This window comes from Passer domesticus, chromosome 35 (genome assembly GCF_036417665.1).
Source record: "Passer domesticus isolate bPasDom1 chromosome 35, bPasDom1.hap1, whole genome shotgun sequence".
In the NCBI taxonomy this organism is placed as follows: Eukaryota; Metazoa; Chordata; class Aves; order Passeriformes; family Passeridae; genus Passer; species Passer domesticus.
In genome coordinates this window covers 949807-974242 of record NC_087508.1, presented here as the reverse complement: position 1 = coordinate 974242, position 24436 = coordinate 949807, and the positions used below count along the sequence as shown (strand labels likewise).

Sequence of the window (24436 nt, the reverse complement as noted above, 5' to 3'; positions counted from 1 at the left end):
GGACTGGGCCCGACTGGGATCGCTCTGGGATCATACTTGGAGTGGCTGGGACTATAGTGGGTTTGTACTGCCATAATGGCATCATACTGGGGTCATGCTAGGGTTGTACTGGGTTTGCCCTGACTTCATACTGGGATCTTACTGCCATGCCAGGGCAGACTGGGATCCCACTGATGGAGTCTGGGGTCATACTGGGACTGAATAGGAGCCTGCTGGGGGCAGTTCAGACCATGTTAGGGGAAAATGGGATCTACTGGGAGTGACTGGGATGATGATGAGCGCAACTGGGAGCTACTGTAAGCAACTGGGATCATGCTGGGTGCTACTGGGAGGTACTGGGAGTGACTGGCTGCATGCTGGGGGGGATTGGAAACATCGGGGCTTCTACTGGGATCGTGCTGGAGGTGACTGGGATCGTACTGGCCGTGAGTGCGAATCACTGAGGCTGACCTGGAGTGGTTGGCAGCAAATGGGATCATGCTGGAAGGAACTGGGGAGGTGCTGGAGGGAACTGGGGTACACTGGGAGATACTGGGAGTGACTGCAATGAAGGTGAGGCTGAAAGAGAGCAACTGGAACCATGCAGAGAAAAACTGGTTTATTCTGGCAGCAACTGGGAGCAACTGGGGCCATATTTGGATCCTACTGGCAGTGACTGGACTAAGCCTGGGAGTATCTGGGAGTGACTGGGAGGAGACCCTGCACATCATCCCCCATACTGGGCCTGACTGGGAGCAAATGGCATCATACTGGGACTGACTGGGTTCATCTAGGAAGCAACTGGAACCGTGCTGGAGGCAGCTGGGACCATACTGGGAGAGACTGGAAGCAAGTGGCATTATACTGGGACCTCACTGGTAATGAGGAGGAGTATGCTAGGGGCAACTGGGAGTACTGGGAACACGCTGGATGAAAGTGGGAGGAACTGGCAGCAACTGCCACCGTGCTGGGGGCAAATTGCATCATCATAGGGAACGACTGGGAGTGACTGGGCTCATACTGGAAGCAACTGGGATGCTGCAGAGAGTGAGGGGAAATGACCCTTTTCTCACAGGGAGCAACTGGGATCATCCAGGCACTGAGGGGAAGTGACCAGGATTATACTGGGAGCAACTGGGATGACCCAGGCACTGAGGGGAAGTGACCAGGATTATACTGGGAGCAACTGGGATGATACTGGGAGCAAGTGGGATCCGGCAGAGAGTGAGGGGAAGTGACCAGGCTCTTACTGGGAGTGAGTGGTCTCATACTGGGAGTGCTGAGGAAACTGGAAGCACACGGGGGCACCAACTGGGCTCATACTGGGAGTGCTGAGGAAACTGGAAGCACACGGGGGCACCTATCGATGCACGGGCGAGCCCCGATGGAGGGGAGAGAATGATGCATCTGACTCCAGCAGCAGAAGGCTAAATAATGACTTTGTTATTCTGTACTGTACTTGTTGCCTCTAAACTGAATCTGCCTTGCCCTCAGCCTCGCTCACAAGGGCACAGAGCTGCGCTCATCTCCTGACTCTCTCGGGACTGTCTCGTGACAGCCCGACACACACACACCTTCTTGGCCCTGCCAGGCCAAGGCAACAAAACATCCTCGCTCTGGAGAAACCACCTCCACAGTGCACTCTACTGCAGCACCACAGGCGAGATAAGAATTATGTTGTCTGTCTTCCCTGCTCGATTCACAGCTTCTCTCTGTTCAGAGGGCAAGGGAATAGCACAGGGACCAACTGGGCTCAAACTGGGAGTGACTGGGCTGATACTGGGAGCAGCCACTGCCGGCCCCGGGACCCCCCAAAAACACCTCCCGGGGAGCCCCGATGTCCCCCCGAGGGCCATCTGCGGCTGGGCTTTGGAGCCCTGCCAGCTGCAAACATCCCCCAAAAAACCCCAAAGCCAGGGACCCCCCGGGATCTTTGGGCCGAGCTCCCCCTCCCCAGGCACCTGCGGGATGGGGGGCGATGCTCCCGGGGCTGCGGCGGCTTCAGGAACCGCCAGGGCCACGAGATTCTCCCTCTGCTCTTCTGCTGCTGCTGCTGCTGCTGCTGCTCGGCCTCTTCCTCCCTCCCTCCTCCTCCTCCTGCCCCGTTCCCGAAGGCCGAACCGTGAGGGGAAAGGGGGCAAGGAAAGGGCGGAACCGTGAGGGGAAAGGGGGCAAGGAAAGGGCCGAACCGTGAGGGGAAAGGGGCCGGCTCAGGCCAAGGGCGGCAACTGTGAGGGGACACTCTCGAGGCGGCACTCTGCAAACAGAACTGCACGGGACTGAGCATGGACGGGAGAGAAAGCAGTAAGTCTGAGAGTTTTATTTGCTATCAAATACATCCCACACACCCAGCCCCACACAATCCCCATCCCACCGCTCCAAATTGGGATCCCACCTCTGCCAATCTGCTTTGAACCCCATCTCGCCCTCTCCGCTGTGGAGTCGACACCCTTTGGAGTTGGATTTAGACTTTTTGAGCTGGGAACAAGCAATCTCAGGTGGCGTCGAGCCTTTGTTCAGCAATTCCCTTGCTTTCAGTGGGACTGAGGTGTTCTGAAGCACCTGGTCGATGCCTCCTGGCTTTTGGACTACATAGAGATTGAGAAGAGAAAAAAACATTAAGGCCAAACCAAAAGGACAAGCAGCGAGGTGTGTTCCCATCATGGATCACAGGGAATGTGGGTCAGCAGGGCTGTGCCCAGCGTGGGTCCTGCAGTGGGGGATGGAGCTGGAGCAGCGCACGAAGCTCTTCCCGCACTCGGGGCACTCGCAGGGCTTCCCTCACCGGTGCCTCCGTTGGTGTTGGGTCAAGGTAGAGCTCTGGGAGAAGCTCTTCCCACACTCCCCACACTCGTAGGGCCTCACTCCAGTGTGGATGCGCCGGTGGGTGACGAGGTTGGAGTTGTGCTTGAATCCCTTCCCGCAGTCGGGGCACCTGAAGGGCCTCTCCTCTGTGTGAATGCGATAGTGCAGGAGGAGATGGGAGCTGGTCTGAAACTTCTTCCTGCATTTATCACACTCGTAGGGCCTCTCCCCAGTGTGGATGCGCCGGTGGCTGACCAGGGCGCAGTTCTGCCTGAATCCCTTCCCGCAGTCGGGGCAGAGGAATGGCCTCTCCTCTGTGTGAGTCTGATAGTGCTGGAGGAGATTGGAGCTGCTCTGAAACCTCTTCCCACACTTGGAACACTCGTAGGGGTTCTCCCCAGTGTGGATCCTCTGGTGACTGATCAGATTGGAGCTGTGGCTGAAGCTCTTCCCACACTCCCCACACTCGTAGGGTCTCTCCCCAGTGTGGCTCCTCTGGTGGCTGATCAGGTGGGAGCTGCTTCTGAAGCTCTTCCCACACTCCCCACACTCGTAGGGCCTCTCCCCAGTGTGGATCCTCAGGTGCTTGCTCAGGTGGGAGCTGTCTCTGAAGCTCTTCCCACACTCCCCACACTTGTAGGGCCGCTCCTCTGTGTGGATCCTCTGGTGGCTGATCAGGTGGGAGCTGCTTCTGAAGCTCTTCCCACACTCCCCACACTCATAGGGCCTCTCCCCGCTGTGAATTTTCTGGTGTTTCATCAGGTTGGAGCTCAGGCTGAAGCTCTTCCCACACTCCCCACACTCGTAGGGTCTCTCCCCAGTGTGGCTCCTCTTGTGCCTGATCAGGTCGGATCTCCACCTGAAGCTCTTCCCACACTCCTCGCACGTGTGGGGCTTCTCCCCATCACGGAGCTGCTCACGGACCACCAGCTGCGAGCTCTGGCTCCATCTGCGGCCGCCTTCCCGGCCCAGGCTGGCTCTTTCCCCCTCAGATCCCCGCCAGCTGCGTTTGCAGCCCCTCCTCGTGCGGCATCTCCGGGGCTTTTCCTCCCCGTTGGCTTCCTGCGCCGTGGAGCCGCTCAAAACGGCCTCTGCCACCAGCTTCTGCCGCGGGGATTTGTCCTCCCTGCTCTCCATGCTCAGCTCCTGCTCTGGGGGAGGAAGGACAAGGACAGGATGGCATTTGCCTCCGGGCCACAGGCAAGGCCAAGGAGATGCCCCCAGGCTGTCCTGCAGCCGGGGCCCTGCTGGGCTGGGAGATGGAGCAGCACAGAGGGCAAAGGGGCACTGACTTCCTCCTCACCTGCCTCCGTCTCCCGGGGCATCCTCCTCTTCCTCACAGCCTCCCGGGGGTTGGGAATGGGAGATCCTGGTTTGGGGAAAACAAGGGATGAGCACGTTGAGATTGAAGGTCCCTCTGCCCGAGTCCATCTCCAGAACTCACCGGCCATCGGGGCTCCAGAAAAACCTCCCAAACACCGAGGTTCAGCCCTAAAAAGCCTCCCAGGAATTCCCCATCCCTGCTCCCTCCCCTCTGCTGTTGGGGTTCCCCCGGCCCAGCTGCTGGGGTCACGCTGGCATTGGGGTCCCCCTTGTCCTCGGTGCCCGCCCTCCCCAGGCTGCTGGCAGTGCCAGCAATGCCAAAAGCTGCCCCCTCTTCGCTCTGCCCATTCAGGGCTGCCGGGGCTTTTCGGGCTCCCTTCTGGGCTCCCTTCTCCCCTCCTGCTCTGCTCCGGGCTGCAGGGGCTCCAAGGAGTCCCCCCTGCCCCTCTCCAGCCTCTGCAGGCTCCCGCCCATGGCGGCGCTCCCCCCTCTCTGGGCTCCCCGCTTTGGGCTCCTGGGGGACACAGGGCTCTGCTCCTCCAGGCTGCCTCTGCCGCCAGCCGCCACCGCCACCCCCCGATGTCCCCCCGAGGGGCCTTTTCCGCTCAGCCTCGCACTTCTTCATTCTCCAAACATCCCCCCAAAAAAACCCACCCCAGCCCAGGGACCCCCGGGATATCTGGGCCGAGCTCCCCCTCCCCGCTCACCTGCGCCATGGGGGCGATGATCCCACAGGTGGGGGCTGCGAATGCACGGAGGGCTCGGCCGCGTGCTTCCTCCTGCTCAGCCCGGACCCGCCTTTGGCCCTCCTCTTCCTCTTCCTCCCGCTCCTCCTCCTCCTCCTCCTCCTCCCTGTGCCCGCCTCTCCGTCCTCCTTCATCCCTGCCCTTGGCTCCCTCCTCCTCCTCCCGCAGCAGCAGCGACCCCCTCGCTGCCCCGTTCCCGGAGCCCTCGCAGCCCGCGGCAGGAGCGGGGCTGGAGCCGGCACAGCTCGGCACGGGCAGCGCGGGGCTCTCGGCTGCTCCCGGCCGCTGCGGAGAAGGGGGGAAGCCGGCCCGGGCCAAAGGAGAGGCAAACTGCGACAACTGGGGGCCCCCCATCCGAACTGGGCCTTGCTGGGGAGCCTGCCTGGGCACTGCCAGCCCTTGGGGCTCCTCTCGGCACAGCCGGGAGCGGGGAACGCTCAGAGGGCTGCGGGATCCCAGCGCTGGCAGCACTGCCAGGGACTGGGCCCGACTGGGATCGCTCTGGGACTGACTGGGGCTGTACTGGGTTGGTGCTGACATCGCACTGGGATCATTCTGCCATCGCAGGGCAGACTGACCGCACTCATGGACACTGGGATCATACTGGGATTACACTGTGATCATGCTGGGACTGAGTAGGAGCCTGCTGGGGGCAGTTCAGACCATGTTAGGGGCAAATGGGATATACTGGGAGTGACTGGGATGGTGCTGAAGGTGACTGCAGCAGCTCTGAACAACTGGGATCATGCTGGGTGCTACTGGGAGCAACTGGGATTGTGCTGAGGGTGACTGGGAGTAGCTGTGAGTAACAGGGATAACGCTGGGAGCAACTGGGAGTGACTGGCTGCATGCTGGGGGGGATTGGAAACATCGGGGCTTCTACTGGGATCATGCTGGAGGTGACTGGGATCGTACTGGCCGTGAGTGCGAATCACTGAGGCTGACCTGGAGTGGTTGGCAGCAAATGGGATCATGCTGGAAGGAACTGGGGAGGTGCTGGAGGGAACTGGGGTACACTGGGAGATACTGGGAGTGACTGGAATGAAGGTGAGGCTGAAAGAGAGCAACTGGAACCATGCAGAGAAAAACTGGTTTATTCTGGCAGCAACTGGGAGCAACTGGGGCCATATTTGGATCCTACTGGGAGTGACTGGACTAAGCCTGGGAGTATCTGGGAGTGACTGGGAGCAGACCCTGCACATCATCCCCCATACTGGGCCTGACTGGGAGCAAATGGCATCATACTGGGACTGACTGGGTTGATCTCAGAAGCAACTGGAACCGTGCTGGAGGCAGCTGGCACCATACTGGGAGAGACTGGAAGCAAGTGGCATTATACTGGGACCACACTGGTAATGAGGAGGAGTATGCTAGGGGCAACTGGGAGAACTGGGAACACACTGGCTGAAAGTGGGAGGAACTGGGAGCAACTGCCACCGTGCTGGGGGCAAATTGCATCATCATAGGGAACGACTGGGAGTGACTGGGCTCATACTGGAAGCAACTGGGATGCTGCAGAGAGTGAGGGGAAATGACCCTTTTCTCACAGGGAGCAACTGGGATCATCCAGGCACTGAGGGGAAGTGACCAGGATTATACTGGGAGCAACTGGGATGACCCAGGCACTGAGGGGAAGTGACCAGGATTATACTGGGAGCAACTGGGATGATACTGGGAGCAAGTGGGATCCGGCAGAGAGTGAGGGGAAGTGACCAGGCTCTTACTGGGAGTGAGTGGTCTCATACTGGGAGTGCTGAGGAAACTGGATGCACACGGGGCCACCAACTGGGCTCATACTGGGAGTGCTGAGGAAACTGGAAGCACACGGGGGCACCAACTGGGCTCATACTGGGAGTGCTGAGGAGACTGGAAGCACACGGGGGCACCAACTGGGCTCATACTGGGAGTGCTGAGGAAACTGGAAGCACACGGGGGCACCAACTGGGCTCATACTGGGAGTGCTGAGGAAACTGGAAGCACACGGGGGCACCAACTGGGCTCATACTGGGAGTGCTGAGGAGACTGGAAGCACACGGGGGCACCAACTGGGCTCATACTGGGAGTGCTGAGGAAACTGGAAGCACACGGGGGCACCAACTGGGCTCATACTGGGAGTGCTGAGGAGACTGGAAGCACACGGGGGCACCAACTGGGCTCATACTGGGAGTGCTGAGGAAACTGGAAGCACACGGGGGCACCAACTGGGCTCATACTGGGAGTGCTGAGGAAACTGGAAGCACACGGGGGCACCTATCGATGCACGGGCGAGCCCCGATGGAGGGGAGAGAATGATGCATCTGACTCCAGCAGCAGAAGGCTAAATAATGACTTTGTTATTCTGTACTGTACTTGTTGCCTCTAAACTGAATCTGCCTTGCCCTCAGCCTCGCTCACAAGGGCACAGAGCTGCGCTCATCTCCTGACTCTCTCGGGACTGTCTCGTGACAGCCCGACACACACACACCTTCTTGGCCCTGCCAGGCCAAGGCAACAAAACATCCTCGCTCTGGAGAAACCACCTCCACAGTGCACTCTACTGCAGCACCACAGGCGAGATAAGAATTATGTTGTCTGTCTTCCCTGCTCGATTCACAGCTTCTCTCTGTTCAGAGGGCAAGGGAATAGCACAGGGACCAACTGGGCTCAAACTGGGAGTGACTGGGCTGATACTGGGAGCAGCCACTGCCGGCCCCGGGACCCCCCAAAAACACCTCCCGGGGAGCCCCGATGTCCCCCCGAGGGCCATCTGCGGCTGGGCTTTGGAGCCCTGCCAGCTGCAAACATCCCCCCAAAAAACCCCAAAGCCAGGGACCCCCCGGGATCTTTGGGCCGAGCTCCCCCTCCCCAGGCACCTGCGGGATGGGGGGCGATGCTCCCGGGGCTGCGGCGGCTTCAGGGAGCGCCAGGGCCACGAGATTCTCACTCTGCTCTTCTGCTGCTGCTGCTGCTGCTGCTGCTCGGCCTCTTCCTCCCTCCCTCCTCCTCCTCCTGCCCCGTTCCCGAAGGCCGAACCGTGAGGGGAAAGGGGGCAAGGAAAGGGCGGAACCGTGAGGGGAAAGGGGGCAAGGAAAGGGCCGAACCGTGAGGGGAAAGGGGGCAAGGAAAGGGCCGAACCGTGAGGGGAAAGGGGCGGGCTCAGGCCAAGGGCGGCAACTGTGAGGGGACACTCTCGAGGCGGCACTCTGCAAACAGAACTGCACGGGACTGAGCATGGACGGGAGAGAAAGCAGTAAGTCTGAGAGTTTTATTTGCTATCAAATACATCCCACACACCCAGCCCCACACAATCCCCATCCCACCGCTCCAAATTGGGATCCCACCTCTGCCAATCTGCTTTGAACCCCATCTCTCCCTCTCCGCTGTGGAGTCGACACCCTTTGGAGCTGGATTTAGACTTTTTGAGCTGGGAACAAGCAATCTCAGGTGGCGTCGAGCCTTTGTTCAGCAATTCCCTTGCTTTCAGTGGGACTGAGGTGTTCTGAAGCACCTGGTCGATGCCTCCTGGCTTTTGGACTACATAGAGATTGAGAAGAAAAAAAAACATTAAGGCCAAACCAAAAGGACAAGCAGCGAGGTGTGTTCCCATCATGGATCACAGGGAATGTGGGTCAGCAGGGCTGTGCCCAGCGTGGGTCCTGCAGTGGGGGATGGAGCTGGAGCAGCGCACGAAGCTCTTCCCGCACTCGGGGCACTCGCAGGGCTTCCCTCACCGGTGCCTCCGTTGGTGTTGGGTCAAGGTAGAGCTCTGGGAGAAGCTCTTCCCACACTCCCCACACTCGTAGGGCCTCACTCCAGTGTGGATGCGCCGGTGGGTGACGAGGTTGGAGTTGTACCTGAATCCCTTCCCGCAGTCGGGGCACCTGAAGGGCCTCTCCTCTGTGTGAATGCGATAGTGCAGGAGGAGATGGGAGCTGGTCTGAAACTTCTTCCTGCATTTATCACACTCGTAGGGCCTCTCCCCAGTGTGGATGCGCCGGTGGCTGACCAGGGCGCAGTTCTGCCTGAATCCCTTCCCGCAGTCGGGGCAGAGGAATGGCCTCTCCTCTGTGTGAGTCTGATAGTGCTGGAGGAGATTGGAGCTGCTCTGAAACCTCTTCCCACACTTGGAACACTCGTAGGGGTTCTCCCCAGTGTGGATCCTCTGGTGACTGATCAGATTGGAGCTGTGGCTGAAGCTCTTCCCACACTCCCCACACTCGTAGGGTCTCTCCCCAGTGTGGCTCCTCTGGTGGCTGATCAGGTGGGAGCTGCTTCTGAAGCTCTTCCCACACTCCCCACACTCGTAGGGCCTCTCCCCAGTGTGGATCCTCAGGTGCTTGCTCAGGTGGGAGCTGTCTCTGAAGCTCTTCCCACACTCCCCACACTTGTAGGGCCGCTCCTCTGTGTGGATCCTCTGGTGGCTGATCAGGTGGGAGCTGCTTCTGAAGCTCTTCCCACACTCCCCACACTCATAGGGCCTCTCCCCGCTGTGAATTTTCTGGTGTTTCATCAGGTTGGAGCTCAGGCTGAAGCTCTTCCCACACTCCCCACACTCGTAGGGTCTCTCCCCAGTGTGGCTCCTCTTGTGCCTGATCAGGTCGGATCTCCACCTGAAGCTCTTCCCACACTCCTCGCACGTGTGGGGCTTCTCCCCATCACGGAGCTGCTCACGGACCACCAGCTGCGAGCTCTGGCTCCATCTGCGGCCGCCTTCCCGGCCCAGGCTGGCTCTTTCCCCCTCAGATCCCCGCCAGCTGCGTTTGCAGCCCCTCCTCGTGCGGCATCTCCGGGGCTTTTCCTCCCCGTTGGCTTCCTGCGCCGTGGAGCCGCTCAAAACGGCCTCTGCCACCAGCTTCTGCCGCGGGGATTTGTCCTCCCTGCTCTCCATGCTCAGCTCCTGCTCTGGGGGAGGAAGGACAAGGACAGGATGGCATTTGCCTCCGGGCCACAGGCAAGGCCAAGGAGATGCCCCCAGGCTGTCCTGCAGCCGGGGCCCTGCTGGGCTGGGAGATGGAGCAGCACAGAGGCCAAAGGGGCACTGACTTCCTCCTCACCTGCCTCCGTCTCCCGGGGCATCCTCCTCTTCCTCACAGCCTCCCGGGGGTTGGGAATGGGAGATCCTGGTTTGGGGAAAACAAGGGATGAGCACGTTGAGATTGAAGGTCCCTCTGCCCGAGTCCATCTCCAGAACTCACCGGCCATCGGGGCTCCAGAAAAACCTCCCAAACACCGAGGTTCAGCCCTAAAAAGCCTCCCAGGAATTCCCCATCCCTGCTCCCTCCCCTCTGCTGTTGGGGTTCCCCCGGCCCAGCTGCTGGGGTCACGCTGGCATTGGGGTCCCCCTTGTCCTCGGTGCCCGCCCTCCCCAGGCTGCTGGCAGTGCCAGCAATGCCAAAAGCTGCCCCCTCTTCGCTCTGCCCATTCAGGGCTGCCGGGGCTTTTCGGGCTCCCTTCTGGGCTCCCTTCTCCCCTCCTGCTCTGCTCCGGGCTGCAGGGGCTCCAAGGAGTCCCCCCTGCCCCTCTCCAGCCTCTGCAGGCTCCCGCCCATGGCGGCGCTCCCCCCTCTCTGGGCTCCCCGCTTTGGGCTCCTGGGGGACACAGGGCTCTGCTCCTCCAGGCTGCCTCTGCCGCCAGCCGCCACCGCCACCCCCCGATGTCCCCCCGAGGGGCCTTTTCCGCTCAGCCTCGCACTTCTTCATTCTCCAAACATCCCCCCAAAAAAACCCACCCCAGCCCAGGGACCCCCGGGATATCTGGGCCGAGCTCCCCCTCCCCGCTCACCTGCGCCATGGGGGCGATGATCCCACAGGTGGGGGCTGCGAATGCACGGAGGGCTCGGCCGCGTGCTTCCTCCTGCTCAGCCTGGACCCGCCTTTGGCCCTCCTCTTCCTCTTCCTCCCGCTCCTCCTCCTCCTCCTCCTCCTCCCTGTGCCCGCCTCTCCGTCCTCCTCCTTCATCGCTGCCCTTGGCTCCCTCCTCCTCCTCCCGCAGCAGCAGCGACCCCCTCGCTGCCCCGTTCCCGGAGCCCTCGCAGCCCGCGGCAGGAGCGGGGCTGGAGCCGGCACAGCTCGGCACGGGCAGCGCGGGGCTCTCGGCTGCTCCCGGCCGCTGCGGAGAAGGGGGGAAGCCGGCCCGGGCCAAAGGAGAGGCAAACTGCGACAACTGGGGGCCCCCCATCCAAACTGGGCCTTGCTGGGGAGCCTGCCTGGGCACTGCCAGCCCTTGGGGCTCCTCTCGGCACAGCCGGGAGCGGGGAACGCTCAAAGGAAGCAGTGGCAGGAGTGACCCCCACAGCCCCCGAGCAGGCCAAGCAGACCCCGAGCCCGTCTCGTCCATCCCTGCTTGCACACTTTCAGAACACGCAATTCCTTTATCACAAGACCTCTGTCAATGCTCATCTCCCGCCTTCGCGCGGCTCGCACCCCCCGCCCCCGAACAGAACTCGCGCTCGGTCTCATTCCCGGAACGCAAGGAAAATTCCGAACATATTTCCCGACACGGCAAGAGTTCCTTTCTTCCCAGAGGGAGCGGCGAAGGACTGCTCTCACCTGCAGAGACGCTGACAGGGCCGGCAGAAAGCGGGGACGCGGCCCGAGCTGGAAGCTGCTCCGGGTCGCAGCCTCCGGAGGAGCCGACACCGGAATCGTTCCCGAGAAAAGCACCGGGCGCTGCGGAAGGGAAGGAACTCTCAGGGGAGCCCGACACTGCCACGGAAAAGGACGGTGACTCGGGAGGCATTGCTTGGATTTCAAGGGTCTGAGCAAGGTACTTTGTTCTGTTGTTTGGAAATGTCTGTGTTACAGTCAGTTTGTTTAAAACACTCTAACAAAGCCCGGGAAACAGGCACGAGTCTGCTCCCTGCCTCGTCCTTTTGGAGAGAGAACAGATTATAGATTTTTCTAGCTCATTTGATCCCAAAAAACAAAGGTAAAAGCAGACTGCAAGTCTATATTTTGAGTGTTTGCTTTTACCCAGACTATTAAGACTTTCAGTTTATTTTTTGAGATATCTGAACGTCCTTTATCCTGTAATATTTTCTGAATCTGGTAAAAAACGTCCCATTCTGTTTTAGATAACTGATTTCCCATTTTTGTCACCCAGGAAGCCCCTAGACAAAGATTACTTACAAAGACATCAGATGCAGACAAAGAGGGGATGATACATTCCTCCTGTTTAACAACCTGGGCCTCCGCTGCCCGAGTTTTTCCAAGATTTCCTTTTCTATCCTAGTCTCACGTTCTGCTCACAGAGGGGCAGCGCTTGGCGTGGCCGTTTATACACAGACACGAGCGGAACGGGGCCACGCCTGAACAGCGCCGTGAGCTGTTCATTTCAGCAGCAGCAGCCCCAGTGCAGGGCTCTGGCAATGCATCCATGCCAGCAGCTCGCTGTCCACACAGCAGCCCCAGGAAACTTCATGTCTCAACACACTCTAAGACAGTCTCAGGCCCAGTTTCAGCCAATTCCATCGAGCAAAAGCATATTGACAGTAGTTCTGTCCAGCCACATGGAGCTTTGGTTAAAACAGTAGCAGCTTTTTCTCTCATACGATGGCTCATTTCTAAGAGAAAAAGCACAGAGCCCCATTCATATTTGACCTTCTAAATATTTACTAAAATAGACTTTTTGCAACTTAGAAAGTCAAACTGCACAGCTTTATTGTTCTAGTTCTCATGTATTGGCTACTGCCAATATATCTTTTCTGCTGCTTTAGCATTTCACTATCCTTACTGTCTCTGAGGCCTTTCTTTTTCCCAACTGTCCTAAAATCCTCGAATCCCATGGATTCCCACAATTGCCCCTCTCAGGCCAAGGGCGGAACCACACTGGGAGTGAGTAGGACTATGCTAGGGGTAGCTGGGAGAACTGGGAACACAATGGATGAAACTGGGAGCAACGGGGATCTTCCTGGCAGCAAATTGTGTCATCATAGGGAACCACTGGGAGACTGGGCTCATACTGGGAGCAGCCACTGCCGGCCCCGGGACCCCCCGATGTCCCCCCGAGGGCCATCTGCGGCTGGGCTTGGGAGCCCTGCCAGCTGCAAACATCCCCCCAAAAAACCCCAAAGCCAGGGACCCCCCGGGATCTTTGGGCCGAGCTCCCCCTCCCCGGGCACCTGCGGGATGGGGGGCGATGCTCCCGGGGCTGCGGCGGCTTCAGGGAGCGCCAGCGCCACCAGATTCTCCCTCTGCTCTTCTGCTGCTGCTGCTGCTGCTGCTGCTCGGCCTCTTCCTCCCTCCCTCCTCCTCCTCCTGCCCCGTTCCCGAAGGCCGAACCGTGAGGGGAAAGGGGGCGAGGAAAGGGCCGAACCGTGAGGGGAAAGGGGGCGAGGAAAGGGCGGGAACCGTGAGGGGAAAGGGGGCAAGGAAAGGGCCGAACCGTGAGGGGAAAGGGGGCGAGGAAAGGGCGGGAACCGTGAGGGGAAAGGGGGCAAGGAAAGGGCCGAACCGTGAGGGGAAAGGGGCGGGCTCAGGCCGAGGGCGGCAACTGTGAGGGGACACTCTGGGAGGCCGCACTCTGCAAACAGAACTGCACGGGACTGAGCATGGACGGGAGAGAAAGCAGTAAGTCTGAGAGTTTTATTTGCTATCAAATACATGCTACACCCCCAGCCCCACGCAATCCCCATCCCACCGTTCCAAATTGGGATCCCAGCTCTGCCAATCTGCTTTGAACCCCATCTCTCCCTCTCCGCTGTGGAGTCGACACCCTTTGGAGTTGGATTTAGACTTTTTGAGCTGGGAACAAGCAATCTCAGGTGGCGTCGAGCCTTTATTCAACAATTGAGTTGTTTTCAGTGGGACTGAGGTGTTCTGAAGCAACTGGTCAATGCCTCCTGGCTTTTGGACTGCATAGAGATTGAGAAGAGAAAAAAACATTAAGGCCAAACCAAAAAGTGGAGCAGCCAGATGTACTTCCAGCATGGATCACAGGGAATGTGGGTCAGCAGGGCTGTGCCCAGCGTGGGTCCTGCAGTGGGGGATGGAGCTGGAGCAGCGCACGAAGCTCTTCCCGCACTCGGGGCACTCGCAGGGCTTCCCTCACCGGTGCCCCCGTTGGTGTTGGGTCAAGGTAGAGCTCTGGGAGAAGCTCTTCCCACACTCCCCACACTCGTAGGGCCTCTCCCCGGTGTGGATGCGCCGGTGCCTGACGAGGTTGGAGTTGTGCTTGAATCCCTTCCCGCAGTCGGGGCACCTGAAGGGCCTCTCCTCTGTGTGAATGCGATAGTGCTGCAGGAGATGGGAGCTGCTCTGAAACCTCTTCCTGCATTTATCACACTCGTAGGGCCTCTCCCCAGTGTGGATGCGCCGGTGCGTGACAAGGGTGGAGTTGCGCTTGAATCCCTTCCCGCAGTCGGGGCACCTGAAGGGCCTCTCCTCTGTGTGAATGCGATAGTGCCGGAGGAGATTGGAGCTGGTCTGAAACCTCTTCCTGCATTTATCACACTCGTAGGGCCTCTCCCCAGTGTGGATGCGCCGGTGGCTGACCAGGTTGCCGTTCTGGCTGAATCCCTTCCCGCAGTCAGGGCAGAGGAATGGCCTCTCCTCAGTGTGACTCTGATAGTGCTGGAGGAGATTGGAGCTGCTCTGAAACCTCTTCCCACACTTGGAACACTCGTAGGGCCTCTCCCCAGTGTGGATCCTCTGGTGCTTGATCAGATTGGAGCTCTGTCTGAAGCTCTTCCCACACTCCCCACACTCGTAGGGCCGTTCCCCAGTGTGGATCCTCTGGTGGATGATCAGATTGGAGCTCTGTCTGAAGCTCTTCCCACACTCCCCACACTCGTAGGGTTTCTCCCCAGTGTGGCTCCTCTTGTGCAGGATCAGCTCGGAGCTCCGGCTGAATCTCTTCCCACACTCCCCACACTCGTAGGGCCGTTCCCCAGTGTGGATTCTCTCGTGCCTGATCAGGTGGGAGCTCCGGCTGAATCTCATCCCACACTCCCCACACTCGTGGGGTCTCTCCCCAGTGTGGATCCTCTGGTGGATGATCAGGTGGTTGTTCCTACTGAAGCTCTTCCCACACTCCTCGCACGTGTGGGGCTTCTCCCCATCACGGAGCTGCTCACGGACCACCAGCTGCGAGCTCTGGCTCCATCTGCGGCCGCCTTCCCGGCCCAGGCTGGCTCTTTCCCCCTCAGATCCCCGCCAGCTGCGTTTGCAGCCCCTCCTCGTGCGGCATCTCCGGGGCTTTTCCTCCCCGTTGGCTTCCTGCGCCGTGGAGCCGCTCAAAACGGCCTCTGCCACCAGCTTCTGCCGCGGGGATTTGTCCTCCCTGCTCTCCATGCTCAGCTCCTGCTCTGGGGGAGGAAGGACAAGGACAGGATGGCATTTGCCTCCGGGCCACAGGCAAGGCCAAGGAGATGCCCCCAGGCTGTCCTGCAGCCGGGGCCCTGCTGGGCTGGGAGATGGAGCAGCACAGAGGGCAAAGGGGCACTGACTTCCTCCTCACCTGCCTCCGTCTCCCGGGGCATCCTCCTCTTCCTCACAGCCTCCCAGGGGTTGGGAATGGGAGATCCTGGTTTGGGGAAAACAAGGGATGAGCACGGTGAGTTTGAAGGTCCGTCTGCCCGAGTCCATCTCCAGAAGTCACCTGGGATCTGGGCTCCAGAAAAACCTCCCAAACACCGAGGTTCAGCCCTAAAAAGCCTCCCAGGAATTCCCCGTCCCTGCTCCCTCCCCTCTGCTGTTGGGGTTCCCCCTGGCCCAGCTGCTGGGGTCACGCTGGCATTGGGGTCCCCCTTGTCCTCGGTGCCCGCCCTCCCCAGGCTGCTGGCAGTGCCAGCAATGCCAAAAGCTGCCCCCTCTTCGCTCTGCCCATTCAGGGCTGCCGGGGCTTTTCGGGCTCCCTTCTGGGCTCCCTTCTCCCCTCCTGCTCTGCTCCGGGCTGCAGGGGCTCCAAGGAGTCCCCCCTGCCCCTCTCCAGCCTCTGCAGGCTCCCGCCCATGGCGGCGCTCCCCCCTCTCTGGGCTCCCCGCTTTGGGCTCCTGGGGGACACAGGGCTCTGCTCCTCCAGGCTGCCTCTGCCGCCAGCCGCCACCGCCACCCCCCGATGTCCCCCCGAGGGGCCTTTTCCGCTCAGCCTCGCACTTCTTCATTCTCCAAACATCCCCCCAAAAAAACCCACCCCAGCCCAGGGACCCCCGGGATATCTGGGCCGAGCTCCCCCTCCCCGCTCACCTGCGCCATGGGGGCGATGATCCCACAGGTGGGGGCTGCGAATGCACGGAGGGCTCGGCCGCGTGCTTCCTCCTGCTCAGCCTGGACCCGCCTTTGGCCCTCCTCTTCCTCTTCCTCCCGCTCCTCCTCTGCCATCCCCCCGCCTCCTCCTCCTCCTCCTCCTCCTCCCTGTGCCCGCCTCTCCGTCCTCCTCCTTCATCGCTGCCCTTGGCTCCCTCCTCCTCCTCCCGCAGCAGCAGCGACCCCCTCGCTGCCCCGTTCCCGGAGCCCTCGCAGCCCGCGGCAGGAGCGGGGCTGGAGCCGGCACAGCTCGGCACGGGCAGCGCGGGGCTCTCGGCTGCTCCCGGCCGCTGCGGAGAAGGGGGGAAGCCGGCCCGGGCCAAAGGAGAGGCAAACTGCGACAACTGGGGGCCCCCCATCCAAACTGGGCCTTGCTGGGGAGCCTGCCTGGCCACTGCCAGCCCTTGGGGCTCCTCTCGGCACAGCCGGGAGCGGGGAACGCTCAGAGGGCTGCGGGATCCCAGCGCTGGCAGCACTGCCAGGGACTGGGCTCCACTGGGATCGCTCTGGGATCATACTTGGAGTGGCTGGGACTATAGTGGGTTTGTACTGCCATAATGGCATCATACTGGGGTCATGCTAGGGTTGTACTGGGTTTGCCCTGACTTCATACTGGGATCTTACTGCCATGCCAGGGCAGACTGGGATCCCACTGATGGAGTCTGGGGTCATACTGGGACTGAATAGGAGCCTGCTGGGGGCAGTTCAGACCATGTTAGGGGAAAATGGGATCTACTGGGAGTGACTGGGATGATGATGAGCGCAACTGGGAGCTACTGTAAGCAACTGGGATCATGCTGGGTGCTACTGGGAGGTACTGGGAGTGACTGGCTGCATGCTGGGGGGGATTGGAAACATCGGGGCTTCTACTGGGATCGTGCTGGAGGTGACTGGGATCGTACTGGCCGTGAGTGCGAATCACTGAGGCTGACCTGGAGTGGTTGGCAGCAAATGGGATCATGCTGGAAGGAACTGGGGAGGTGCTGGAGGGAACTGGGGTACACTGGGAGATACTGGGAGTGACTGCAATGAAGGTGAGGCTGAAAGAGAGCAACTGGAACCATGCAGAGAAAAACTGGTTTATTCTGGCAGCAACTGGGAGCAACTGGGGCCATATTTGGATCCTACTGGCAGTGACTGGACTAAGCCTGGTAGTATCTGGGAGTGACTGGGAACAGACCCTGCACATCATCCCCCATACTGGGCCTGACTGGGAGCAAATGGCATCATACTGGGACTGACTGGGTTCATCTAGGAAGCAACTGGAACCGTGCTGGAGGCAGCTGGGACCATACTGGGAGAGACTGGAAGCAAGTGGCATTATACTGGGACCTCACTGGTAATGAGGAGGAGTATGCTAGGGGCAACTGGGAGTACTGGGAACACGCTGGATGAAAGTGGGAGGAACTGGCAGCAACTGCCACCGTGCTGGGGGCAAATTGCATCATCATAGGGAACGACTGGGAGTGACTGGGCTCATACTGGAAGCAACTGGGATGCTGCAGAGAGTGAGGGGAAATGACCCTTTTCTCACAGGGAGCAACTGGGATCATCCAGGCACTGAGGGGAAGTGACCAGGATTATACTGGGAGCAACTGGGATGACCCAGGCACTGAGGGGAAGTGACCAGGATTATACTGGGAGCAACTGGGATGATACTGGGAGCAAGTGGGATCCGGCAGAGAGTGAGGGGAAGTGACCAGGCTCTTACTGGGAGTGAGTGGTCTCATACTGGGAGTGCTGAGGAAACTGGAAGCACACGGGGGCACCTATCGATGCACGGGCGAGCCCCGATGGAGGGGAGAGAATGATGCATCTGACTCCAGCAGCAGAAGGCTAAATAATGACTTTGTTATTCTGTACTGTACTTGTTGCATCCAAACTGAATCTGCCTTGCCCTCAGCCTCGCTCACAAGGGCACAGAGCTGCGCTCATCTCCTGACTCTCTCGGGACTGTCTCGTGACAGCCCGACACACACACACCTTCTTGGCCCTGCCAGGCCAAGGCAACAAAACATCCTCGCTCTGGAGAAACCACCTCCACAGTGCACTCTACTGCAGCACCACAGGCGAGATAAGAATTATGTTGTCTGTCTTCCCTGCTCGATTCACAGCTTCTCTCTGTTCAGAGGGCAAGGGAATAGCACAGGGACCAACTGGGCTCAAACTGGGAGTGACTGGGCTGATACTGGGAGCAGCCACTGCCGGCCCCGGGACCCCCCAAAAACACCTCCCGGGGACCCCCCGATGTCCCCCCGAGGGCCATCTGCGGCTGGGCTTTGGAGCCCTGCCAGCTGCAAACATCCCCCCAAAAAACCCCAAAGCCAGGGACCCCCCGGGATCTTTGGGCCGAGCTCCCCCTCCCCGGGCACCTGCGGGATGGGGGGCGATGCTCCCGGGGCTGCGGCGGCTTCAGGGAGCGCCAGGGCCACCAGATTCTCCCTCTGCTCTTCTGCTGCTGCTGCTGCTGCTGCTGCTGCTCGGCCTCTTCCTCCCTCCCTCCTCCTCCTCCTGCCCCGTTCCCGAAGGCCGAACCGTGAGGGGAAAGGGGGCAAGGAAAGGGCGGAACCGTGAGGGGAAAGGGGGCAAGGAAAGGGCGGAACCGTGAGGGGAAAGGGGGCAAGGAAAGGGCCGAACCGTGAGGGGAAAGGGGGCAAGGAAAGGGCCGAACCGTGAGGGGAAAGGGGGCGAGGAAAGGGCGGAACCGTGAGGGGAAAGGGGGCAAGGAAAGGACGGGAACCGTGAGGGGAAAGGGGGCGAGGAAAGGGCGGGAACCGTGAGGGGAAAGGGGGCAAGGAAAGGGCGGGAACCGTGAGGGGAAAGGGGGCGAGGAAAGGGCGGAACCGTGAGGGGAAAGGGGGCAAGGAAATGGCCGAACCGTGAGGGGAAAGGGGCGGGCTCAGGCCAAGGGCGGCAACTGTGAGGGGACACTCTGGGAGGCCGCACTCTGCAAACAGAACTGCACGGGACTGAGCATGGACGGGAGAGAAAGCAGTAAGTCTGAGAGTTTTATTTGCTATCAAATACATCTCACACCCCCAGCCCCACGCAATCCCTGTCCCTCCGCACTAAACTGGGATCCCACTTGTCCCAGTGTTATTCTAACCCCACGTCACCCTGGTGGCTTTGGAGTCGAGTGACTTTGTTGTGGGATTGAGTTGTTTGAGGTGGGAAGAAGCAAATCTCTGCTGCTATTGAGCCTTAATTCAACAATTGAGTTGTTTTCAGTGGGACTGAGTTTTTCTGAAGTAACAGATCCATCCCACTTGGCGTTTGGACTGCAAAGATTGAGAAGAGAAAAAAACATTAAGGCCAAACCAGAAAGTGGAGCAGCCAGGTGTGCTCCCATCATGGATCACAGGGAATGTGGGTCAGCAGGGCTGTGCCCAGCGTGGGTCCTGCAGTGGGGGATGGAGCTGGAGCAGCGCACGAAGCTCTTCCCGCACTCGGGGCACTCGCAGGGCTTCCCTCACCGGTGCCTCCGTTGGTGTCGGGTCAAGGTAGAGCTGCTGGAGAAGCTCTTCCCACACTCCCCACACTCGTAGGGCCTCTCCCCGGTGTGGATGCGCTGGTGGACGACGAGGTTGGAGTTCTGCTTGAATCCCTTCCCGCAGTCGGGGCACCTGAAGGGCCTCTCCTCTCTGTGAATGCGATAGTGCAGGAGGAGACTGGAGCTGGTCTGAAACCTCTTCCTGCATTTATCACACTCGTAGGGCCTCTCCCCAGTGTGGATGCGCCGGTGGGTGACCAGGGTGCCGTTCTGCCTGAATCCCTTCCCGCAGTCGGGGCAGAGGAATGGCCTCTCCTCTGTGTGACTCTGATAGTGCTGGAGGAGACTGGAGCTGGTCTGAAACCTCTTTCCACACTTGGAACACTCGTAGGGCCTCTCCCCAGTGTGGATCCTCTGGTGCTTGATCAGACCGGAGCTCTCTCTGAAGCTCTTCCCACACTCCCCACACTCGTAGGGTTTCTCCCCAGTGTGGATTCTCTGGTGGCTGATGAGACTGGAGCTCTGTGTGAAGCTCTTCCCACACTCCCCACACTCGTAGGGCCGTTCCCCAGTGTGGATCACTTGGTGGCTGATCAGGTGAGAGCTCCGTTTGAAGCTCATCCCACACTCCCCACACTCGTAGGGTTTCTCCCCAGTGTGGATTCTCTGGTGGCTGATGAGACTGGAGCTCTGTGTGAAGCTCTTCCCACACTCCCCACACTCGTAGGGCCTCTCCCCAGTGTGGATCCTCAGGTGCTTGCTCAGGTGGGAGCTGTCTCTGAAGCTCTTCCCACACTCCCCACACTCGTAGGGCCTCTCCTCTGTGTGAATCCTCTGGTGGCTGATCAGGTGGGACCTCTGTCTGAAGCTCTTCCCACATTTCCCACACTCATAGGGCCTCTCCCCACTGTGAATTTTCTGGTGCCTGATCAGGCTGGAGCTCAGGCTGAAGCCCTTCCCACACTCCCCACACTCGTAGGGTCTCTCCCCAGTGTGGATCCTCTGGTGTCTGATCAGGTGGGAGTTCCACCTGAAGCCCTTCCCACACTCCTCGCACGTGTGGGGCTTCTCCCCATCACGGAGCTGCTCACGGACCACCAGCTGCGAGCTCTGGCTCCATCTGCGGCCGCCTTCCCGGCCCAGGCTGGCTCTTTCCCCCTCAGATCCCCGCCAGCTGCGTTTGCAGCCCCTCCTCGTGCGGCATCTCCGGGGCTTTTCCTCCCCGTTGGCTTCCTGCGCCGTGGAGCCGCTCAAAACGGCCTCTGCCACCAGCTTCTGCCGCGGGGATTTGTCCTCCCTGCTCTCCATGCTCAGCTCCTGCTCTGGGGGAGGAAGGACAAGGACAGGATGGCATTTGCCTCCGGGCCACAGGCAAGGCCAAGGAGATGCCCCCAGGCTGTCCTGCAGCCGGGGCCCTGCTGGGCTGGCAGATGGAGCAGCACAGAGGCCAAAGGGGCACTGACTTCCTCCTCACCTGCCTCCGTCTCCTGGGGCATCCTCCTCTTCCTCACAGCCTCCCAGGGGTTGGGAATGGGAGATCCTGGTTTGGGGAAAACAAGGTATGAGCACGTTGAGATTGAAGGTCCCTCTGCCCAAGTCCATCCCCAGAACTCACCTGGGATCTGGGCTCCAGAAAAACCTCCCAAACACCGAGGTTCAGCCCTAAAAAGCCTCCCAGGAATTCCCCGTCCCTGCTCCCCTCCCCTCTGCTGTTGGGGTTCCCCCTGGCCCAGCTGCTGGGGTCACGCTGGCATTGGGGTCCCCCTTGTCCTCGGTGCCCGCCCTCCCCAGGCTGCTGGCAGTGCCAGCAATGCCAAAAGCTGCCCCCTCTTCGCTCTGCCCATTCAGGGCTGCCGGGGCTTTTCGGGCTCCCTTCTGGGCTCCCTTCTCCCCTCCTGCTCTGCTCCGGGCTGCAGGGGCTCCAAGGAGTCCCCCCTGCCCCTCTCCAGCCTCTGCAGGCTCCCGCCCATGGCGGCGCTCCCCCCTCTCTGGGCTCCCCACTTTGGGCTCCTGGGGGACACAGGGCTCTGCTCCTCCAGGCTGCCTCTGCCGCCAGCCGCCACCGCCACCCCCCGATGTCCCCCCGAGGGGCCTTTTCCGCTCAGCCTCGCACTTCTTCATTCTCCAAACATCCCCCCAAAAAAACCCACCCCAGCCCAGGGACCCCCGGGATATCTGGGCCGAGCTCCCCCTCCCCGCTCACCTGCGCCATGGGGGCGATGATCCCACAGGTGGGGGCTGCGAATGCACGGAGGGCTCGGCCGCGTGCTTCCTCCTGCTCAGCCCGGACCCGCCTTTGGCCCTCCTCTTCCTCTTCCTCCCGCTCCTCCTCTGCCATCCCCCCGCCTCCTCCTCCTCCTCCCCCCTCACCCCACCTCCTTCTCCTCTTCAACCCCTCCTCCTCCTCCCTCTCCCCTCTATTCCATCCCTCCTCCTTCTCCTCCCTGTCCCCGCCTCCTTCCCATTTTTCCAGCCCTTCTCGCGGTCCTTTTCCCCGCCTCTTCCATTCCATCCCAGTTTGTCCAGTCTCGGTCCATGTGATCCCAGTGTGTTGGATCCTAATCCATATAAACTGAGAACCAGTTCATCCCAGTCTGTGTGGTCCCACCCTATAGGATCCCAATCCACAGCGTCCCAGTCCATACAGTCCCATATTTTATCCCAGCCCAGTTTATCCCAGTCCATCCCATCCCAGTCCGGGTTATCCCAGTCCATCGCATCCCAGTCAGGGTTATCCCAGCCCAGTTTATCCCAGTCCATCGCATCCCAGTCCATAGGATCCCAGTCCATCGCATTCCAGTCAGGGTTATCCCGGTCCAGTTTATCCCAGTTGCATGTAATCCCAGTCCAGTTTATCCCAGTTCCGTAGGATCCCAGTCCAGTTTATCCCAGTTCCGTAGGATCCCAGTTCCGTAGGATCTCAGTTCCATAGGATCCCAGTCCCATAAGATCCCAGTCCAGTTTATCCCAGTCCAGTAAAATCCCAGTCCATTCCATCCCAGTGCATAGGATCCCAGTTCCATATGATCCCAGTCCAGTTTATCCCAGTTCCATATGATCCCAGTCCAGTTTATCCCAGTTCCATAGGATCCCAGTCCAGTTTATCCCAGTCCAGTTTATCCCAGTTCCATAGGATCCCAGTCCAGTTTGTCCCAGTTCCATAGGATCCCAGTCCAGTTGATCCCAGTCCAGTTTATCCCAGTTCCATAGGATCCCAGTCCAGTTTATCCCAGTTCCATAGGATCCCAGTCCATAGGATCCCAGTCCATAGGATCCCAGTCCAGTTTATCCCAGTTCCATAGGATCCCAGTTCCATAGGATCCCAGTCTATGTTATCCCAGTCCAGTTTATCCCAGTCCATAGCATCCCAGTCCGGGTTGTCCCAGTCCAGTTTAACCCAGTCCACAGGATCCCAGTTCCATAGGATCCCAGTCCAGTTTATCCCAGTGCATAGGATCCCAGTTCCATATAATCCCAGTCTGGGTTATCCCAGTTCCATATAATCCCAGTCCGGGTTATCCCAGTCTGGGTTATCCCAGTCCATAGCATCCCAGTCTCTCAGGCATCATGGGGAACTGGGATAACTGGGGAGCACGGGATAACGGGGAAACTGGGATTAGGGGGGAACTGGGATAACGGGGAGAGTGGGATAATTGGGAACTGGGATAACTGGGAGAGTGTGATAATTGGGAACTGGGATAATGGGGAACTGGGATTACTGGGAGAGTGGGATAATGGGGAACTGGGTTAATAGGGAGAGTGGGATAATGGGGAACTGGGATTACTGGGAGAGTGGGATAACGGGGCGAAACTGGGATAACTGGGATAATGGGGAGAGTGGGATAACGGGGCGAAACTGGGATAATGGGGGGAACTGGAGTAACTGGGATAATGGGAATTCTGGGATAATGGGGAAACTGGGATAATGGGGAACAGGATAATGGGGAACTGGGATAATGGGGGGAACTGGGATAATGGGGGGAACTGGGATAACTGGGATAATGGGGAGAGTGGGATAACGGGGCGAAACTGGGATAACGGGGATAATGGGGAACTGGGGTAACTGGGATAATGGGAATTCTGGGATAATGGGGAACTGGGATAATGGGGAACAGGATGATGGGGAACTGGGATAATGGGGGGAACTGGGATAATGGGGGGAACTGGGATAACTGGGATAATGGGGAGAGTGGGGTAATGGGGAACTGGGATAACGGGGAGCTGGGATAATGGGGGGAACTGGGATAATGGGGGGAACTGGGATAACTGGGATAATGGGGAGAGTGGGGTAATGGGGAACTGGGATAATGGGGAGCTGGGATAATGGGGGGAACTGGAGTAACTGGGATAATGGGGGGAACTGGGATAATGGGGAGAGTGGGATAATGGGGATAATGGGAGTACTGGGATAACGGGAAAATGGAGAATATCAGAATAATGGGAATTTCGGGATGATGAGGAAATTCCAGGATAACGGGAATTTTGGGCTAAAGGGAATGTTGGGATAACGAGGAAATTCCAGGATAACAGGAATCTTGGGATGATGGGAATTTTGAGATAAAGGGAATTTTGGGATAAAGGGAATTTCGGGATATCAAAAATTTCAGGATAACGGGAATCTTGGGATAACGGGAATTTTGAGATAAAGGCAATCCCGGGCTAACAGAAATCCCGATCCCCGTCCCGCTTCGGGAATTTTTTTTTTTTTTTTTGGGAATTTTTTTTGGGGGGGGGAGGGGCGCGCGGCGGGGTGGGGGAGGGGCGCGGGCGGCGTCGCGCGCTCGGGGCGGGAGCGGCGGCGGCGGCGGCGGCGACCCCTCCCCCACCCCCCCCCCAAAAAATCAAAAAATAAAAAAAAAAATCGGGGAAGA

General features: G+C 59.5%; 3 protein-coding genes and 1 pseudogene across 4 annotated transcripts in view; 2 read left to right on the top strand and 2 right to left on the bottom strand.

Annotated features, from left to right (window-relative positions):
• Window positions 1-2283: 2283 nt before the first annotated feature.
• LOC135288774 (zinc finger protein 501-like) lies at window positions 2284-4279 on the bottom strand. Its single transcript, XM_064402170.1, has 2 exons — window positions 4088-4279; window positions 2284-3935 (listed from the first exon to the last, which is right to left on the bottom strand). Exons 1-2 carry the CDS (start codon window positions 4233-4235, stop codon window positions 2761-2763), a joined length of 1323 nt encoding a protein of 440 aa, XP_064258240.1. The 5' UTR covers window positions 4236-4279; the 3' UTR covers window positions 2284-2760.
• Window positions 4280-8137: 3858 nt separating this feature from the next.
• On the bottom strand, window positions 8138-21883 carry LOC135288783 (zinc finger protein 850-like; annotated as a pseudogene).
• SPTBN4 (spectrin beta, non-erythrocytic 4) overlaps window positions 11399-24436 on the top strand; it is a 55197-nt gene continuing 42159 nt past the window's right edge. Inside the window, 1 exon segment of the mRNA XM_064402167.1 lies at window positions 11399-11597. The gene's annotated coding sequence lies outside the window, so the exon portion shown is untranslated.
• On the top strand, window positions 21120-24274 carry LOC135288779 (uncharacterized). 2 transcript variants are annotated; one of them, XM_064402173.1, is made up of 2 exons: window positions 21120-22813; window positions 22876-24274. In XM_064402173.1, the coding sequence occupies exon 1, from the start codon at window positions 21376-21378 to the stop codon at window positions 22432-22434; it is 1059 nt and encodes a 352-aa protein (XP_064258243.1). In that variant the 5' UTR covers window positions 21120-21375; the 3' UTR covers window positions 22435-22813; window positions 22876-24274. The 2 variants fall into 2 exon arrangements, with proteins under 2 accessions (XP_064258243.1, XP_064258242.1); XM_064402172.1 differs by having other exon boundaries at window positions 21120-22828.

Excerpts from the sequence above, each read along its gene's own strand:
- LOC135288774 (XM_064402170.1), bottom strand. The coding sequence starts at position 4,235 with ATGGCCGGTGAGTTCTGGAGATGGACTCGGGCAGAGGGACCTTCAATC. Across the intron at positions 3,936-4,087 it reads GCCCCGGGAGACGGAGGCAG|AGCAGGAGCTGAGCATGGAG; the intron begins GTGAGGAGGAAG and ends TTCCTCCCCCAG.
- LOC135288779 (XM_064402173.1), top strand. The coding sequence starts at position 21,376 with ATGCCAAAAGCTGCCCCCTCTTCGCTCTGCCCATTCAGGGCTGCCGGG.